The sequence below is a fragment of the Hylobates moloch genome, unplaced genomic scaffold (genome assembly GCF_009828535.3).
Source record: "Hylobates moloch isolate HMO894 unplaced genomic scaffold, HMol_V3 SCAFFOLD_19, whole genome shotgun sequence".
NCBI classification, from domain to species: domain Eukaryota; kingdom Metazoa; phylum Chordata; class Mammalia; order Primates; family Hylobatidae; genus Hylobates; species Hylobates moloch.
In genome coordinates this window covers 8008961-8029625 of record NW_026652294.1, presented here as the reverse complement: position 1 = coordinate 8029625, position 20665 = coordinate 8008961, and the positions used below count along the sequence as shown (strand labels likewise).

General features: G+C 44.6%; 1 protein-coding gene across 8 annotated transcripts in view; it reads right to left on the bottom strand.

Moving 5' to 3' along the window:
- The window catches only part of SEZ6L (seizure related 6 homolog like), a 214230-nt gene that overhangs the window by 13956 nt on the left and 179609 nt on the right, over positions 1-20665 (bottom strand). For 5 of the 8 annotated variants that reach the window (XM_032139625.1, XM_032139626.1, XM_032139627.1 and 2 more), the window contains exons 12-13: positions 18112-18303; positions 4231-4425 (exon numbers count right to left, since the gene is read on the bottom strand). In XM_032139625.1, coding sequence (XP_031995516.1) covers positions 4231-4425; positions 18112-18303 — 387 coding nt within the window. The remainder of the gene's footprint in view (positions 1-4230; positions 4426-18111; positions 18304-20665) is intronic. The other 3 variants (XM_032139630.1, XM_032139633.1, XM_032139634.1) reach the window with 2 other exon arrangements.

Sequence of the window (20665 nt, the reverse complement as noted above, 5' to 3'; positions counted from 1 at the left end):
AGCCAGGCAAGGTGACTCCGCCTGTAATCCCTGCACTTTGGGAGGCAGAGGCCGGCGAATCACGAGGTCAGGAGATCGAGACCATCCTGGCTAACACGGTGAAACCCTGTCTCTACTAAAACTACAAAAAATTAGCCGGGCATGGTGGCGGGCGCCTGTAGTCCCAGCTACTCGGGAGGCTGAGGCAGGAGAATGGCGTGAACGCAGGAGACAGAGCTTGCAGTGGGCCGAGAACGAGCCACTGCACTCCAGCCTGGGGGACAGAGCGAGACTCCGTCTCAAAAAAAAAAAAAAAGAACTGCTTATATAAGTCATTGTCATTCATGTGATGAGCCCCTGCTTGATACCTGGTAAGATTAAATTGCATCCCTTATGCTAGTGTTTCCCATACTTGGCTGATGATACAATTCACCTGTGTGGTTAGTTAAACTGGTCCCTGGGTCCTGCTTTAGACCTAGTGAATCAGAATCTCCGTGGAAAGGGCTCAGGACTCCGTTTATGTTTGGAAATCACGGCCTTAAATGGTTCTCACATTCAAAGTGCATTTGAGAGCTTGTTAAAATGTTATTCCAGGCCCGCCTCTCAATGATTTTGCTTTGGGAGATCTGGGGTAGATTCGGGAATATGTGAACACACCTAGGTTTCCATGCTGTGGTGATTGGCTGGTTGAGGGTCTTTCTTAGTAGCCCTGAAGGCGGGAAATTTACAGTCATGACATGCGGGTTCAAGTCCTAGCTTTGTCCTGTACTAGCTGTGTGGCTTTGGGAAAATCACTTAACTTCTCTGAGCTTCTCCTTCCACATCTGTGAAACAGGTAAGATGGCTCACCTATCTTAGACAGTGGTCATAAGACTTAACCGAGATGATTCAGGGGAATTTTTTTTTTAGGTAGATAAAATTCACATAACATAAAATTAACCATTTCAAAGTATTACAATTCAGTGGCATTTAGCACATTCACAATGTTGCGCAACCATGACCTCTGCCTAGTTCCAAAACATGTTCATCATCTCCAAAACAAGCCCCATACTCATTAAGCAGTCCCCAGACAACCACGACTCTGCTTTCTGTCTCTATGGATTTACCTATTCTAGATGTTTCTTATAAACAGAATCCTAAAACGTGACCTTTTGTGTCTAGCTTCCTTCACTCAGTATAATGGCTTTGAGGTTCATCCATGTTGTGGCATGTGTCAGTATTTCGTTCCTTTTTATGGCTGAATAATATTCCCTTTTTTCTGCCACACTTTTGTTTATCCATTCATCAGTTGATGGGCATTTGGGTTGTTTCCATCTTGTGGCTATTGCGAATAGTGCTCCTATAAACATTCTTAGACAGTGTTTGTTTAAATACCTGTTTTCACTTCTTTCAGAAATATACCTCGGAGTGGACAAACTAGCTGGGAAAGTAGTTTTAAGCCTCAGAGCTGGGGTTCATGAATAAGGCATTTGGGGATCCACTGAAGTTATGGGTTCCCAAGTAGAGACATAAAACTTCATGCTTCTGTTCCTTCTGGAGGGCAAATTCAGAGCCTTTTGCCTGATTCTCAAAGGGGCACTAATGCAATAAAGGTTAAGATCCACTGGCCTAAAACACTGAACATATTTCCATTACTATTACTGATTGTGCACTTCAAAAGTCCAGATAAACGAATCCAAATTTTACTTAGTGTGTTACAACTTAATTTTAGTGATGGGTGTTCAATGGATTCTAAGATGCAATTTTCTCACTTCACCATCTGGGAGGTGCGGGCGAGGCTTAAAGCAATAATGTGTAATAATAGCTGCCACCAGGTGGCGCTCACGATTTCCCGTGTGCACAAACGTGGGGCGTAAGAGTATCAGAGTTTGCAGAATGCCAGGTAGCGCCCTGGGAGATCACCCCGTAGGCAGTGGGGGAACACACCTAACTCATGGGAACTAATTGGTTGTGAGAAGGCGGTACAAGAGGTGGGAAATAATTAAGCAGGGTTCTCTAAGCAGGGGTCAAAAGCAGGCAGAGGTCGGATGCGGTAATCCCAGCACTTTGGGAGACCGAGGTGGGTGCATCGTTTGAAGCCAGGAGTAGAGACCAGCCTGGGCAATATAGCGAGACCCCCATCTCTACAAAAATAAAAAAATTTAGCTGGGTGTGGTGGCGTGAACCTGTGGTCCCAGCCACTCGGGAGGCTGAGGTGGGAGGATAGCTTGAGCCCAGGTGGTTGAGGCTGCAGTGAGTAATGATCATGCCACTGCATTCCAGCCTGTGCAACAGAGCAAGACCCTGTCTCCAAACAAATAAACAAACAAACAAACAAAACCAACCAAACAAACAAAAACCAGGCTGGCTCACAGGGCCGGGACTAGGGCAAGGCGAGAGGTGTCTAGGGCGAGAAGTGTATGGAGACTCTTTTTTTAAGGCTGTTCTATGGGACACTTGGTCACCTCCTTACATTTTTCACCTCAGGCACCTCTCTTGCCTCAACCTTGTCCCAGCCCTGCCTCAATATAACTGCAAGCCCCTTGTATCAAAGACTTTAGTTCGTTATGGATGTTCCTACAGAATTCTGCATCCCTGATGCTTTAATGGGACAGGAGCTATATATATAATATGTATGTATGTATATATATACACATATACATATGTATGTATGTATATATATACACATACATATGTATGTATGTGTATATATATACACATATACATATGTATGTGTGTGTATATATGTGTATATATGTATACATATGTATATATATGTATACATATACATGTATGTATGTAAATGTATATATATTTTAGTACAGAATGACATTTAACATGAGCGATATTGAGTGGAAAAATAGGATGTTGAAGACTTGGAGTAAAAATGATTCTACAGCTGGGTGTGGTGGCTCATACCTGCAATCCCAGCTACTCAGAGGCAGAGGAGGGAGGATCGCTTGAGGTCAGGAGTTCTAGGCCAGCCTAGGCAACATAGCAAGACCCTGTCTCTACAAAATTTTGGTAATAATTTAGAAAATCAAAAGTGCCAGACTTTGAAGGTGGAGAAGTTTTAAATACAGTGGAACCAGTTTATTTTGCTTGCATTTTGTTTGTTTGTTTGAGACAGAGTCTCACTCTGTTACCCAGGCTGGAGTACAGTAGCATGATCATAGCTCATCGCAACCTCTGTCTCCTGGGCTCAAGTGATCCTCCCATCTTAGCCTCCCAAGTAGCTGGGACTACAGGCACACGTCACCACATCAGGTTAATTTTTGTATTATTATTATTATTATTATTATTATTTTGTAGAGATGGTTTCACCATGTTACCCAGGCTGGTCTCAAAGTCCTGGGCTCAAGCAATCCTCCCACCTCAGCCTCCCAAAATGCTAGGATTACAGGTGTAAGCCACCGCACCTGGGCTGCTTATATTTTCATTTCAACATTTTCATAAGTGTGATATATGATAAAAAGCTTAAAGATCTTTTTTTATGTTTTCATTTTTTAGATAGAATCTTGCTGTGTCACCCAGGCAGGAGTGCAGTGGAGCCATCTCGGCTCACTGCAACCTCTGCCTCCCAGGTTCAAGTGATTCTCCTGCCTCAGCCTCCCGAGTAGCCGGGACTTCAGGCATGCACCACTACGCCTGGCTAATTTTTTTGTATTTTTAGTAGAGATGGGGTTTCACCATGTTGGCCAGGCTGGTCTTGAACTCCTGACCTCAAGTGATCTGCCTGCCTCGGCCTCCCAAAGTGTTGGGATTACAGGCGTGAGCCACTGTGCCTGGTCAAAAGCTCCTTTAGTAAGTAAAAATAAAAATGCTAAGCCAGGAGAAGGCATTGTGTCATAGTATAATTGGCAGCATTTTTTTCTTTTTTAATGGTGCATAAAGTAATGGTGACATCTTAGATTTAATGAAGTACAGTAGCTCAGCTCTTTATTATTTTAAAATTTGATTTAATTTTTTTGAGATAGAGTCTTGCTCTGTCCAGGCTGGAGTGCAGTGGCGTGATCAAGGCTCACTGTAACCTTGACCTCCTAGGCTCAGCTGATCCTCCCATCTCAGCCTCCCGAGTAGCTGGGAATACAGGTGTGTGCCGCCATGCCCGATTAATTTTTTTTTTTTTTGTAGAGATGGGGGTCTCACTATGTTGCCTAGGCTGGTCTCGAACTCCTAGTCCAACTTTTTAGAGCAAGTTCAGAACTCCTGTGAGCCAATCCTGACATCTCCAGGCCCCGTGGACCCTGTATGGTGAGTAGGTTTCTTTACCTTTACACACGGGCAGGGGCCCGTTCCAGTGGGATGGCTGTCCGAGGATGCAACGGATGGTCACTTCACCCATGAGCTCAAAGCCTTCGTAGCACATGAAGGTGAGGGACTCTCCTGGCAGGTAGAGTCGCTTGTACAGGATTTGGTATCCATTTTCAGGCAGCCCTGGGTTGTCACATGCCAGGGACTCCTCCGCTGAAATGCAAGCCAGAAGGAGCTCTGATGAGATGATGCAAATCTCTGGGGAGTCCTGCTCAGAACCTGTGTGCTCTAGCTTTGGTCAGCCTCTCCAGCATCCTCTCTCTGCATCCCCACCTTGCATCAGACTGTTTTCTATTTCTCAAACTGTCTTTTCTGTCTTCCACCTCTGGGCACAGATTACATACGGGCATGGCAGAATGAAGTTGGCTGAGGAATCAAGGTTAAAATATGAGTTCTGTTAATTATTAGCTGTGTGATCGCCAGCAAGTGGCATAACCTTTCTGATCCTTAGTTTCCTCATTAGCATAATGATGATCAAAGTAATATCTGTCTCATAGGAATTTGGAGGACTAAAATAGGTAAGTAAGGAAATGCTTAAGATGTTTTGTTTTTGGCATGTCTTAGGTACTTAGTAAATGATGGATGGTGGTGGTGTTTAATTATGAAATCTTCTTGCTTTTCACCTGACACCTAACCTGCGCATCCATCATGACTAGATCTTATCTTTCAATACTCAATCTTCATTTCTCCTTCTCCAGGAAGGCTTCCTTGATGCCTCCTACCATCAACTGAGTTGTCAGTCTTCTTAGTTTTTCCAGCACTGCATGCACTGTACTGTACTGTACTGAATTAGCTATCTGTTTCCCTCACTGGAGATGAGACTATTAGAGCAAGCTTGAAGCTCAGGACCTGGGATTTAGTAGGAATGCAACAAAAGGCCCCAACTATTACAAATAAGCCTATACTGCCATCTGGTGACTGCTCTCTTCAGCTGCAGACACAAAGTACCCAGTAGCCTAAGACACCCAGGTTGGAGTGCAGTGGTGCAGCCCGGCTCACTGCAGCCTCAACCTCCCAGGGTCAAGCAATTCCCCTGCTTAAGCCTTCTGAGTAGCTGGGACTATAGGTGTGTCCTGCCACACTCGGCTTTTTTTTTTTTTTTTAAAGTAGAGACAGGGTCTTGCCATGGGTCCCAAGCTGGTCTCAAACTCCTGGGCTCAAGCAATCCTCCTGCCACAGCCTCCCAAGGTGTTAGGATCACAGTATTTATTGGAGCGTTGAACCTGCAGGTTTAACCCATTCCAGGCCGCATGTGAGATCTAGTCCTTTTTCAGCACCTGGATGGAATGGACTGCCAGCAAATCGCTTCGCACACAGGACTGCAAATCCTAAAACATTCTAAACTTTATTATTTAAAAAAATTTAAATTGTAGTAAAATCTACATAACATAAAACTGACCATCTTAACCATTTTAAGTGTACAGTCCAGTAGGTTAGTGTACTTTTACATTGTTGGGCAACTAATGTCCAGAACTCTTTCCGTCTTGCAAATCTTAAACTCTATATGCATTCAACAACTTATCCCTAGCCCCTGGGATCCACCATTCTACTTTCTGTCTCTATGAATTTCACAGCTCTAGTTATCGTGTGTAAGTGGAATCAAATAGTATTTGCCTTCTGTGACTGGCTTCTTTCTCTTAGCGTAATGTCCTCAAGGTTCATCTAGGTTGTAAGATGTGTCAAAAATTTTCTTCCTTTTCAAGGCTGACTAATATTCCATCGTAGGCAGGTGTCACACTTTGTTTTTCATTCATCCATCGATGGACACTTGGGTCGCTTCCCCTTTTGGCTACTCTGAACAATACTGCTATGAACATGGGTGTACATGTTAAGCTATGCCCAGATTTCTGACCCACAGAAACTGTCAGATAATAAACATGTGTTGTTTGAAGCATCTTATTTTGCAAGATGAATCTCAAGCATGCCTTCAAGACCCAGATTTCTCCCCAAAGGCGTGAATTCCTCTGTCCTTGGAACTCTGTCTTATCATCATCATAACTTCAGAATCTTTTCTGGCACCTCTTTCCCAGGCTTTAAACTCATATTATGCTCATACCCAGTACAATGCCTGGTTCACAGGAAGCATTCCTTTATTTACTCAGATAATGTTGACTGACCAATTACTATGTGCCAACAACATAAATAGTACTGAGGACACAGAGGTGAATAAAACAGATATCATCCCTGGTCCTATGGCACTTGTGGTTCAAGGCACACAGTACAGTGTAGGTCCCAGCTAGAACCCTTTTCTCTGTGAACATGACTTACATCTGGGCTCTACTCAGCTTGAGCAATGTCAACTGAAACGATAGTTACCGAGCTTTCACAAATTAGGAGATTTCAAATAATAATTTAGATTTCTGGATTCTTCTGAAACATTAGAAGATTGCACAATACTGGGTTCACATATTTACATGGCAATGACTGGCTGGAGTTGAGTAGTGGCTTTCCCTGTTAGACCAGGAGTATTCTTTACTTTAGCCCCAGTGTCTGCCACTTCCTATTGTCTTTCACGTGGTACTTGCCTGGCTTTGTAGGCATGTAAATGTATCAATTTTCCAATGAAAAGATGAATGAATCAATCGATGAGTATGTTTTAGTCACAGTAATCACCATACGTGAAGAATCGGGACTTTGATCTCCTCCAGTGGGTGGACAGGTAGGAATCTGACTTCAATCTTGAGGTTGAAGGATTTTCCTTTATACGTCAATAGCAGTCTTCACTGGGAGTTATGAACTGTTTCTTTCCCACCCTTGAAATCTAGCCCAGAAGTCAGCCTGTGGGAAGAGACTTTCCAGGTCACTGTGCAGCTGGAGTTGCATCTTGGATGACACCATAGATAGCTCTGGCGGGCACCCATGCATTTATTCAGAAAATATCTCTTGAGTGCTTACTTCATGCCCAGCAATGCATCCAGCAATGCGGTGAGGAGGTGAATCAGACATCATTCCTGTCCTCTAGAGCTCATGGTCTGCATGCTCTAAGGGGCCAAGCAAATGTGTAAATGGACAACTTAATTTAAAATGGCAGGTGCCATAGAAGAGAGAAACTCAGAAGACCCTGGGTGGCTGGAGAAGACCCCTAATGTAGCCAAGGGAAGGGGCTGTTGGAATAGTTGAGCGAGAGAGGCAGAGATGTTGAATGTAGCTTCCTTTCCACAAGACTCCCGGAGATGAGGCAGTAAGTGGTTCAGCTGACACTTGGCCAAGGCTAATCCTTCCACTAATTGAAGGTCATCCGTATACTTGAAGTTTACCCCCTGGCATTCCAGAGCAGGATGGATATGCAGCCAACGCTTCTGTGTCTGAGCCCAGAATCAAATCACAAAGCCTTGCTTAAATCAATCATGGGGCTCCCTCCAAGGCAGCACTCTATTATGTGTTTAAGGATGAGACCTAAGAGGGCTGGCAAGGAATCATTAACCCTGCAGAGCGTGCCTTGGGGATGGACTGTAGGAAGGGAGAATTTTATTTTTATTTTTACAGCCTGTGCTTTGATGTATTTTTTTTTTTAATGCAGGGTGGGTCCGCATTACTTTACATAAACATAGATGGTACAATGAGCAGAACCCAGTGCCAATCATATTCTAATGATTCCTCTGAAAACATCCTGAGGAAGTCTTTGGTCCTCAACCCAGCTAAGCTCACTGCTGCATCTTTGGCAACCTGGTACAGGATAGGTGCCCAGGAAATGTCTCTTGAAAGACCTCACATCATTTCATTTAAAGGCAAATTGCAGAGTAGGAGCGCTTGGGCTCAAGTGTCCAAAGGCTCGGGATTCAGATCCTAGTTGTATGTCTGTGAGCACAACTGACCTCTCTGAGCCTCAATTTCCTCATCTTTAAAGAGGGGTATTTCATGGCATTGTTATGAGAATTAAACAAGCTCATGCATATGAGATGGGCAGCATATAGTGAGCACCCAATGCACACTGATTATTTTTATGGCTTTTAAAACTCTTGTCATATTTTCATGCCAATTGTACTGTTGTTTACTTAATACATATATATATTTTTGAGACAGAGTCTCACTCTGTCACTCAAGATGGAGTGCAGTGGCGTGATCTCAGCTCACTGCAACCTCAGCCTCCTGGGTTCAAGCAATTTTCCTGCCTCAGCCTCCCGAATAGCTGGGACCACAGGCATGCGCCACCAAGCCTAGCTTTTTTTTTTTTGAATTTTTAGTAGAGGCGGGGTTCCACCATTTTGGCCAGGCTGGTCTCGAACTTCTGACCTCAAGTGATCCATCCGCCTCACCTTCCCAAAGTGCTGGGATTACAGGCATGAGCCACCACACCTGGCCTATTTAATATATTTTTAAAAATTTCTATTGACTTGTTTCTCTATTTAGATTGCACTATATAATTTAACCTCACTCTAAATAATAATAGTCTTATAATCAGAGGTTTCACATGTCAGTTTTAACTTTTCTAATTTTCTTAAGCCAAACGACTCACAAAAAGTTCATCTGGACACTGTTTAAAGCCGCGCGGGTATCCCCGTAGTGTATCTGATACTCCTGCCCCTCGGGAAATGCAGCCCGGTGCACTACACTTTATAGTTTTTGAACTCCCAGAGTCCAGAATACACTCTCTGGTTTTTTTTTTTTTTTTCAGCCTATAGACTCTGTTCCTCCAACGTTCCATCCCTGTGCTAGGAGCTGGGTATGAAGTAGTGAATTAGAGAATCGTGGTTTCAGTCGAGTGGGGAACAGAGAACAGTTACCGGGTCATTGCAACCCAGTGTGGTCTCAGTTGTGCTGGGGAAAGCGCAGAGGAGAAGCCTCACTTTCCCGCCCCCTGGTCGGGGAGGCTTTTTCTTGTTGACGTTGGTGGCTCCCTTCAGAGAACACAAATCCCTACTGTATTACCTGCAGTGCAGCAAAATGACCAGCAGGTGGCAGTGGCAACACAAAAGAACTTCCCCATGAACCTTTCCCCGGAAATTTTCTTTCGTAAATTAACAGATGAATTAATACAACAAATATTCATTGGACACCTTCCGTGTGCCAGGCATTGTATGCGCCGGGCATACAATGATGAGCAAGGCGAACGTGGTCCCTGCCTTCATGTAACTTAACACTAATTCAATCCTGTATGTATTCCACAAGTATTTCCTGGTACCAAACCTGTGCTAAAGACTTCCCTCGCCCTGGGGAGATAGAACGTGGATAAAGTATAAATCGTTAGACCTGGGTGTAAAGGAGGATATTGACAGCCGACCTAGGAGCAGGACCCCCAGGCTAAGTGCTAGAAAGGCCTTGGGTTATCCTGTGCCCTGGCTCCACCCCCTATGGTATTTTAATTTAATTAGTCACCCGGAGTAGTCTTTTTAAAACTCTCCAGGCGATTTTAAAGTTTGGCAAGGGCTCAGAACCACTGCTTTGGTGTCCTGGCATGGTTAACATATTAACTCATCATTTAATTAATTTCCAAAATATTTGCACAACCATTCTGTATTAGGTGATTTGCATATATTATTTCTAATCCTTCTGCAAAGTCCTTGAAGGTAATAACAATCATGACCAAAACAGCCAACATTTACAATATTTACTGAGCGCATTCTCTGAGCCAGATTCCATTTTGAGTGTTTTATATCTATGAACTCATTTAGTTATCACAACAACTCTAAGACACAGATATTATATCTTCATTCCTACTTTATTTTATTTTTATTTTGAGACAGGATCTCATTCTGTCACCCAGGCTGGAGTGCAGTGGCGCGAACACAGCTCACTTCAGCTTTGACCTCCCTTTCAGGTGATCCTCCCACCTTAGCCTCCCAAGTAGCTGGGACCACTGGTGTGCACCACCATGCCTGGCTAATTTAAAATTTTTTATGAAGACAGGGTCCTGAGGACCCTGAGGTTACCCAGGCTGGTCTTGAACTCCTGGCCTCAAGTGATCCTCCTGTCTCGTTCTTTCAAAGTGCTGAGATTACAGGCGTGAGCCATCATGCCTGGTCATCATCTCCATTTTATATCCAAGGAGAATGGAGCACAGAACTGTTGGGTAACGTGTCAAAGGTCACAAGCTAGTTAGTGGTATAAATAAGATTCAAATCCAGGTGGTCCAAGTCCGGTCTTAACCACTGCACCATGCAGCCATTTTACAGATGAGAAAACTGAGGCTCAGGTGGAACTCACTGGTGAAAAGTCCCCTCAAGCAGGAAGTGGCTGAGCTGCAATTTGAGCTGAGGATTCTCTAGCTTTCAAGTCAGCCTGATTCAATTTTGACCCAGTCCTCAGTAAGAGTTTGAAAACAATGTCATATGGAATTTTTACCCAGCAGGAACCAGCTTTTGGAAGGCATTTGTGTGTATCTTCAGCACCTAGAAGATGGCAGAAGAGTCAAAGGAATAGGAGCTTGAATTTGAAATTGGAGGCCTGTGTCTGCTGCACCACCTTGAATGAGTTGCTTATGTCTCTGTATTCCATTTTTTTTCCTGCCCATAAACAGGCTGGACCTTAGCCGAGACATGGCTATGCAGTGACATGTAGTCACACTTTGAAATAAGATCATCTAAGGCGGGTTTTCTCAACTTAGACAGGATTTACATTTGGAACGGACAATTCTTTGTGGTGGGAGCTGTCCTGGGCACTGGAGGATATTGAACAGCACCCAGGCCTTGACCTGCTAGAAGCCGGTAGCACCCCTCTTCCCTGACAAGTTGTGACAACTCATAATTTCTCTAGAAATCGTATTGACACATGTCCCCTGGAAAGCAAAATCGCCTCTGGTTGAAAACCACTGGTCGAATGTTTTAAACAATTCGGGTTGCAACTGGTGTAACTCCAGCCGTTCTCTCCCAGGAATGCAAATGAATTGGACCGATGGCCTTATAGATCTACTCACAAACCCACTGTCATTTCTATTTTCTTTTTCCATTTTCCCCTCTCCTTAACAATAGCAGAAAATGTATATTTCTGGAGCACATTTGAACAAAATACTCGAAATCAAGTCCCCTAGTAATAGTTACAAATGGTTTGCAATATGCCTTACAAGCAGTGGAGCTTTGAAACAGAGTGGTGATTAGCAGCCAATGCTAATTGAAGACTTGCTATGTGCCAGGCATACCATTCATTAAAAACCTTTATATTTATGATCGGCATGTTCGTTTTTCAATCTTTTTGATGAGAAAGCTGGCTTGTATAAAGTCATGGTGCTTGTAAGAGGCAGGGCTGGGGTACAAACCTGGATGTGCTGGTTTTGAGTGCTGTCCATCTAATGGTTCTGCTATAACAAAAGGCCCTTCTTTACCCAAATCCCCTAGGGTTATCACGGATTTCTCTGAGAGACCGCCTTCCCAGAGACAGAGATTTCTAAATGAGGACGGGCACTCAGCTAACACTGGACATGCTGGCCAAGATGTGGCCACAGGAGACGGTTCAACAGTGGAAGCTCCTACCGCGGCCACAGTCTGGCCACAGCACCTGTGGGCTCTGTCCAGGCTGGGAAATCCCTGTGTCTCGTATCCCAGGTGTTCTGGGCTCAGGGCTGTGATGAACCAGGGCCTCCCGGGGAACCGCTGTCTCTTAAGCAAGCTAAGTGACTCCTGGAGAGCCACCCATAAAACCGCTGCCGGATTTGTCATATTCTTGTTAGTTTTGGCGGTGTGGTTTATGTCTTTGGGATGGTTACCTCAGGAGTCACCCGCCACGTCCTTATCAAAGAGGGGAAATTGGAACAAAGCGGAGTTGTGATAAAGACCACATTCGTTTTGCTAACAATATCAACAACAGTAATAGTAACATCATTTGTCAAGCCTCCTGGGCTTGGGGGATTCAAGGATCAACTGGAGACAATCCTAGCAAGTGAGTTATGTGTTTGATTCTATATATATATTTTAAAATTCTTTCTTTTTTTTTTTCTTATTCTAGGGAATGTGATTCTACAAACAAATAAACAGATCATTTCAATAAACTGCAGCAGCTGTGGTGACAGATGTCGCTGTAGGTTCCATGGGAATTCTGAGGACGGAAACACAACCCAGCCTAGGAAATCAGGGAGGACTTCCTGGAGGAGGTGATGCTGACAATTCATTGTGATTTCCTTCAAAGACCTGTCTCTTCACCCTCCTTTCCAAATAGGCCCCAGGCTCCATGCGAATGTGGGTCATATCTGTTTACACCTTACTGTTTTTCCAGGGGCCAGTGCCAGGGTTCCCAAACTGTGCACCAAGGTGACCCAGGATGCCACCAGGAACTCACAGGGGTGCTGTGGGATTTTTTAAAAAAGTTCTGAGGGCTGGGCACAGTGGCTCATGGCCGTAATCCCAGCACTTTGGGAGGCCAAGGCGGGTGGATCACAAGGTCAGGAGACCATCCTGGCTAACACAGTGAAACCCCATCTCTACTAAAAATACAAAAAATTAGCCGGGTGTGGTGGCGGGCGCCTGTGGTCCCAGCTACTCTGGAGGCTGAGGCAGGAGAATGGCGTGAACCCAGGAGGTGGAGTTTGCAGTGAGCTAAGATTGCCCCACTGCCCTTCAGCCTGGGCAACAGAGCCAGACTCCGTCTCAAAAAAAAAAAAAAAAGTTCTGAGGAAACACAATGATGTGTTGGACCCTTGTGAACTACCAGCTCAAGATAGTTCACCGTTTCAACATTAGATCACGTCACCTTTCTTTTGATGATGACTCATCATTGCAAAGCTGGATTTTTTTGTGGTGCTTGTGCTAACTGTGACAAAATCAATGTGGAACAGGAAATTAGGGTGGTGAAGTCTCATCTGATCCTAACGTTTAAGAAGTCTTGCACAGTCCAACGGGTATACACATCCTCGTAGCAGCAATTGTCATTATTATTATTATTATTATTATTATTATTATTATTATTATTTGAGACAGAGTCTTGCTCTGTCTCCCAGGCTGGAGTGCAGCGGCGTGATCTCAGCTCACTGCAACCTCCGCCTCCCGGGTTCCAGCGATTCTCTTGCCTCAGCCTCCTGGGTAGCTGGGATTACAGGCACGTGCCATCACACACAGCTAATTTTTGTATTTTTAGTAAAGACAGTGTTTCACTATGTTGGCCAGGCTGGTCTCGAACTCCTGACCTCAGGTAATCTGCCCGCCTCAGCCTCCCAAAGCGCTAGGATTACAGGCGTGAGCCATCATGCCTGGCCAGCAATTGTCATTATTTAATAATGAAAAAAACCATTTTTCTTTTAATGTATGTGCATTACTTTTTCAAATGGCTACTATGTTGTGAAGAGATAACTACTCATTCAGTTGTTTGTACCTAACTGTTTAATAAATGGAATTGGTATTTAATAAATGGAAATGGTATTTTGGCCTAGGAAATCTGTGAAAAAACTCCTGAGACACCAAGGGTGTCATGAGTTGAGAAAGTTTGGGAACCTCTGTCCTAGCGTGTGCCTGCATATAGGAGGCCTGAACAACTGAGTAAGTTGAATGACTGAGTGAGTTGCTCCCAGCAATCCTTCTCGGTAAAGGGTATTATTTTCTTTCACATATGGGGGCTCTGAGGCCCAGAGAAGGCAAGTTACTTGCCCAAGGTCACTCAGCAGAGCTGGAGGGTGTGTCTGACTTTGACACCCAGACTCTTCCCTTTATCTCTGCCTGAACTGTCTGTTCTTAAAGTGCCCGGGGGTAAATGGACTAGGATTAAAAAGATGTGGCTTTCAGTCCCAAGGGACCAAACTGTGGCTTTGGGCAAGTGACTGGGCAAGAGGCTGTAGAAAACCAGAGCTTATAGTTTTCTTTTCTTTTCTTTTCTTTTCTTTTTTTCTTTGTTGTTGAGACAGGGTCTCCCTCTGCTGCCCAGGCTAGAGTGCAGTGGCGTGATCTCTGCTCACTGCAACCTCCGCCACCTGGGCTCAAGCGATTTTCCTGCCTCAGCCTCCTGAGTAGCTTGGATTGCAGGTGCTCACCATCAAGCTGGGCTAATTTTTGTATTTTTAGTAGAGACGGGGGTTTCACCATGTTGGCCAGGCTGGTCTGGAACTCCTGACCTCAAGTGATCCTCCTGCCTCAGCCTCCCACAAGTGTTGGGATTACAGGCGTGAGCCACCTCATCACTGGGCCCAGCGGCTTATGCAGTTTTCTGTCTGCTTCATGAACTTCTTGGTGGATCTTTGTCCACTCTTAAGCACCAGAGCTTTGCCCAAAAGCTGAACTGCAGAGTGATGAGGTTGAGAAGATGCTTTTGGGTTTGGTCAGGCTTGAGTTAGAATTCTGGTCTTCCTTTCCGTTGTGTGGCCTCAGGAAAGCTACTCACCCTCTCCAGTCCATCTTTGCCTGCTTTTAAGTGGACAGGCGTTCACCTGTGGAATTTCCGTGAGGGCGAAGAGTGTTAGTGTTGGGGCCCATCAAATGGGTGCTGTTCCCTTTGTTCAGTCGACAAAATGTTTCAACGCTGTTTTATGTCTGACAACCTCAACTTTAAAAATGCCTTCAGAATCTAGACTGCATCCTCCCTCTTAGGAGCCGCGCTGCCAGAATCTGACCATCTCTCGCCTCCTGCGTTATCTCCCATCAGCCTCGCCCGCTTGTCACGTCGCTGCCACCAGCGGCTCTTCTTCAGGCTTTTGGGAGTACCGCGTGTCTCCTGACACCCCGCGTGGCTTGTGAACTCATTAGCATGGGTGTAAGGGAAGCCGTCTCTACTCAGCACTGCAGATCCAACGCTGAGATTTCAGGGAAAAGCATTCCCGAAGGGAGGGAGGGAGGCTTGCGTCTTGGAAATCCAGCAGCAGCTGCCGCAGCTCAGAGGGTCTTTAGAGACTGGGTCTCATTGGTGAAGTGCTTTTTCTTTTTTTAAAAAATGATGCCTCCAGCTTTCAGTATTTTAATGGAAGCTTTTGTTTTAAGCTTTTCATCTTTGGGTCTCTGCACCTGGAGTTACTAAAGTGGCTGCTTCTGATAGCTCTTGCAGTCACTAGAAGGAAATGGGAATGACACTCACGTCCTAGGGCTGCCCTTGACAAAGGACCACAAACCGGGAGGCTTAGGACAGCAGAAACTTATTGGCTGGGAGGCTGGAAGTCCAAAATCAAGGTGTCAGCAGGGCTACACTCCCTCTGAATGCTGCGGGTGGGGCGGCGGGGGGGTCCTTCCTTCGTGCTCCCTGGCTTGCAGCTGCATCACTCTAATCTCTCCCTCTGTCATCCTGTGGCCTTCTCTGTATCTGTGTCCCCATCTGTGTCCAGAGTTCCCTCTTTTACAAAGACACCAGTCATTGGATCAACACCCATCTTAATCCATTGTGACCTCAGCTTAACTTGATCACATCTGCAAAGATTCTATTTCCAATCAAATCCACAGTTACAGATACTGTGGGTTAGGACTTCAAAGATGCTATGTCCAATCAAGGTCACAGTTACAGATACTGTGGGTTAGAACTTAGAAGTTCTAATCAAGGTCACAGTTACAGATACCATGGGTTAGGACGCCAAAGATGCTATGTCCAATCAAGCTTGCAGTTACAGATACTGTGGGTTAGGACTTTAACATATCTTTTGGGGATAGATTCAACCTATAACAGGAACCAACCAATGTGGATTTGGCCCAAGGTTCTGGGGCTTGGGGACCAAGTGTGGTTGTGGTTAAGGGGCTAGGTTTAGTATGTGTGTATAAACACACACACACACATAGATTCACAAATATATATATAGTGTCTAGAAATGTGTCTTACACATTCAATGAGCAATGATTCTTGTTATTTGTACTTCCCTCTGAATATCAGCTTCCTTAGTATATGTGTATATGCCTATATATGCACATATGTACACACACTATATATACACACACATACACAAAAACACATGTTTACAGATATGTACAGTGTGCTTAGCAATGTGTATTTTACATTCAATAAGTAACTATTGTTATTATCTGTACAATGGGGGCAGTTGCATTTTATCTCTAAGTCATCCTGCAGTTGTATTTTATCTTTCAGATTCCCTTCAGCTCTGAAATTCTGGGACTCTGACTAAAAAGACAGATGGAGACACAGGGCTGTGTGGTCCAAGAATCCCTGTTACTTATGGAAACAGAATAATAAAGTCTCCCTTTTTGAGAAGAGAAAATAAGAACACAGAAATGGAAATTTTTCTCTCACAAGAAAAGGATCAGATGTTAAGGGAAATCTATGAAGCAAGAGCTATGGGCCTAAAACTCTTCATTCTTTTGGGGTCTGTAGAGTAAAGCCCTCTGCGGGCTGGGGAAGCTGAATTTATGAACTAGCAAATGGGAACTTGGCTTTGGCCGGCTCATGAATAGAGCAGAGAGGAAGGTCTCTTGTGAGTGTGAATTTGGCCATGCTCTGTCTTCAACGAGAGACAACAGACATCTCCATTTTTATTTTCCTGCCGAGAATAAAAGAGTTAATGCATGCGCCATTCTTAGAATGACACCTGGCATACAGTAAGTGCTCAGTAAGTGTCAGCCTATCCAGTGAAAACAGACAAGGACTTTCTTGCTTTCTGGTTGCCTTTCTGCAGTTTGCTCATCTAAATTGTAGAGTTGCTTGTTAGTGTGGTCATCAAAATCTGTGAAGCCTGTTTTAGGTAGTTGTGAGAAGTCACAAAACATAGCCACTACAGGAGGTGGCCAAGTCTATAAATTGTACACAGTGTTACTCACATCAGATGTAGGGGAATTTATAATCAACTCACAGGAATTCTATTTTTTCTTTCCTTTTTTTCCCCCCCAGAGTTAAATTCTTTGTTCTTCAGCACTATCAAGACCTCACTGTGGCTTCTGGAGTTTGAACTGGCTGTATTTCTAATGGAGTTGTTTATAACACACTCATTTAAAATATTAGCGCAGCTGACAGTTTCTAACCCCAAAAATACTGTGTAATGCTCTGCTCCTTCCATATAACTTCATGCTTTCCTTATGCAATGACTGTGAACACTGTTTGTACATCAGAATCCCTAGAGATCCTTGAAGTAGTATTCTCTTTTTTTTTTTTTTTTTTTGAGGCAGGGTGTCACTGTCCCACCCAAGCTAGAGTGCAGTGACAGAATCACAGCTCACTGCAGCCTTGACCTCTTGGACTCAAGCAATCCTCCCACTTCAGCCTCCTGAGCAGCTGGGACAATAGGTGTATACCACCATGCCTGGCTAATTTCTGTATTTTTTTGGTAGAGACAGGGTTTCGCCATGTTGCCCAGACTGGTCTCAGACTCTTGGGCTCAAATGATTTGCCTGCCTTGGCCTCCCAAAGTGCTGGGATTACAGGTGTGAGCCACCACACCTAGCACAGTATCCTCTTCTTAAAATGAAACCAGTGAGGCTAGGGTGGTGGCTCACGCCTGTAATCCCAGCACTTTGGGAGGCCGAGGTGGGTGGATCATTTGAGATCAAGAGTTCAAGACCAGCCTGGCCAACATGGTGAAACCCCATCTCTACTAAAAATATAAAAATTAGCCAGGTATGGTGGCACGCGCCTGTAATCCCAGCTACTCAGGAAGCTGAGGCACAAGAATCGCTTGAACCCAGGAGGCGGAGACTGCAGTGAGCTGAGATGGTGCCACTGCACTCCAGCCTGGGTGACATAGTGGGACTCCGTCTAAAAAAAAAAAAAAAAAAAAAAAGAAAGAAAGAAACCAATGATACCATGCTCCCAGGGCTACTTGAGGAAGAAAGAGTGAAATTTGGTAGAAGATTTAGAGTAATGCAAGATAAATTTACCGTAAATGTTATAGTATGTGTGCTCCTAATCAGTGTTAGGTACTGTTTTGTCGTAGTAATAATAATAAAAGCCCCTGTCGAAAAGTAGAAGGCCTCCTCCTAGCAGCCCAGGCTTCCATCATGAACAAGGGAAAGTGAATCTGTTTCTACCTACTGGGGGCCCAATTCAATAAACAGGACTCACAAACGCAGTGGGGTAGGCGAGATGTCCAGATGGGAGTCCCTGTTTCACGGCTGTAGCAGGTCAGAAGAGAACTCCCTTCAAGCACAAAACCGGGGTTGCAGGTGTATTGGATGGTGGTCCCCACCAGCAGCACAGGATCCGAAATTAAGCGGGTCGAGTGATCCACCTCTCCGGGGTCGGTGCAGTACATAACTACACGGGATGAAACCAGACCAAGAGGACGTCAGACCTCTGGATGACTATGGGTTTGCTGAGAATTACAGAATGATCTAGAAAGTTGCCTAACTTGGCCAGGTGGGGTGGCTCACACCTGTAGTCCCAGCACTTTGGGAGGCCGAGGCGGATGGATCACGAGGTCAGGAGATCGAGACCATCCTGGCTAACACGGTGAAACCCCGTCTCTACTAAAAACACAAAAAATTAGCCTGGCCTGGTGGCGGGCACCTGTAGTCCCAGCTACTCTGGAAGCTGAGGCAGGAGAATGGCGTGAACCCAGGAAGCGAAGCTTGCAGTCAGCCGAGATCGTGCCACTGCACTCCAGCCTGGGCAACAGAGCAAGACTCCGTCTCAAAAAAAAAGAGTTTCCTAACTCAGTTCTTTTCCTTTTTGGAAGATAATGTATCTTTTGCTTGATAAAGGTGGCTGGAGAACAGGCCAGGAGAAAATAGCCTTGAATTTAATTCTCTTTTGAGAATTTGCCCAAAGAGGTGGGGCATGGTGGCTCATGCCTGTAATCTTAAGACTTGAAAGGGAAGACAGAGGTGGATGAATCGCTTGAGCTCAGGAGTTTAAGACCAGCCTGGGCAACATAGCAAGATCCGGTCTCTACAAAAAATACAAAAATTGGTGGGGCATGGTGGCGTACACCTGTTGTTCCAGCTACTCAGGAGGCTGAGGTGAGAGGATCGCTTAAGCCTGGGAGGTCAAGGCTGCAGTGAGCCATCATGGCACCACTGCACTCCAGCCTGGGCAACAGAGTGAGACCTTGTCTCAAAAAAAAAAAATATATATATATATATACATATATGAATTTGCCCAAATAATTTGCATCAGGGTCCAAAGACCTATGTATAAGGTTGCATATTGCATTATTATTTGTGATATTTTTTAAAAAGGAAACATTGCAAATAGTTTAACAGGGAAAGAGTTAAATATCATGGAATAGCCATCCCATGAAATTCTGAGCAACTGCTAAAAAGAACAAAGTGAGGGGGAGCCTTCACTGCTTTCTCTGTAGTGCTGGATTGTAATAAAATAAACTTTCATTACTTTTCACATTAAAAAATCAATATAGATAAAAGGAAAACAATAAACCAATTAAAAGAGAATAAACTGGACAACATGTATGATATGAAAAGATATCCACATTTCTGAGCTGAAAAAAAAGCAGATGCAGGAAGTTTGTAAGAATGGATCTGCTGGGTGTGGTGGCTCACGCCTGTAATCCCAGCTCTCTGGGAGGCTGAGGCCAGGAGTTTGAGACCAGCCTGGGCAACATAGCAAGACCCCTGTCTCTACAAAAAAATTTTAAAAATTAGGTGGGTGTGGTTGTTCACATCTGTAACCCCAGCATTTTGGGGGGCTGTGGGGAGGACTGCTTGAGCCCAAAACCTTGAGGTTGCAGTGAGCTATGATTGACATATGACAGATGACACATATATAGATGTCTATGTGTGACATGTAATGTATGCATGATGTGCATCTACACACACACACAATTGAAGCAATATAGAATAAATTTTTAACAGCGACGTTGTTTCCAAAGAGTGACATCATCAAAGATTTTCACTTTCTATTCTATCATTTTACTACTGCCTGGGTACTATAAGTAAGCATCTTTACCAACGTAATTTTAAGATATGGCTATATATGTCTTTCAGTGTCAAGACAGGAGATTAACCAATGAAAGATTGATGAAATCCAGCGACTTCTATGGGGAGACCATTGTGCCAAGGGGTTTTTCTGACCTCATTTCATCAGAAGAGAGAACAACAGAGGTGATTGGTGGGTCTCCACTGTCTTGGATGGAGGATAAGTGAGAGACCCAGCATGGAAATGCAAACAGCCCCACATAGAAGGGGCCCAATTCAAATTTATTTGCTCACTTTGGGCCTTTTCTTGGCAAAAAATGAGGCAGGTAAGAAGACTTCTATAGGGAACTAGTTCACGTTCATTCCAATCCCTTAAAATGATTAAATGATAATGATTTTTCCCTCCCTTCCTCTCCTCTCCTCTCCCTTCTCTCTTTTTCCTTCCCTCCCTCCCTTCCTTCCTTCCCTCCCTCCCCTCTTTTGTTCCTTCCCTTCCCTCCCCTTCCCTCCCTTCCCTCCGCTCCCTCCCCTTCACTCCCCTTCCCTCACTCTCCCCTCCCTCCCTTCCCTCTGCTCCCTCCCCTTCCCTCACTCTCCCCTCCTTCCCTTCCCTCCCCTTCCCTCCCCCTCCCTTCCTCCCTTCCCTCCCTTCCCTCCTTTCTTTCTTTCCTTTTTTCTTTATTTCTTTCTTTCTCTTTCTTTCTTTCTTTCTTTCTTTCTTTCTTTCTTTCTTTCTTTCTTTC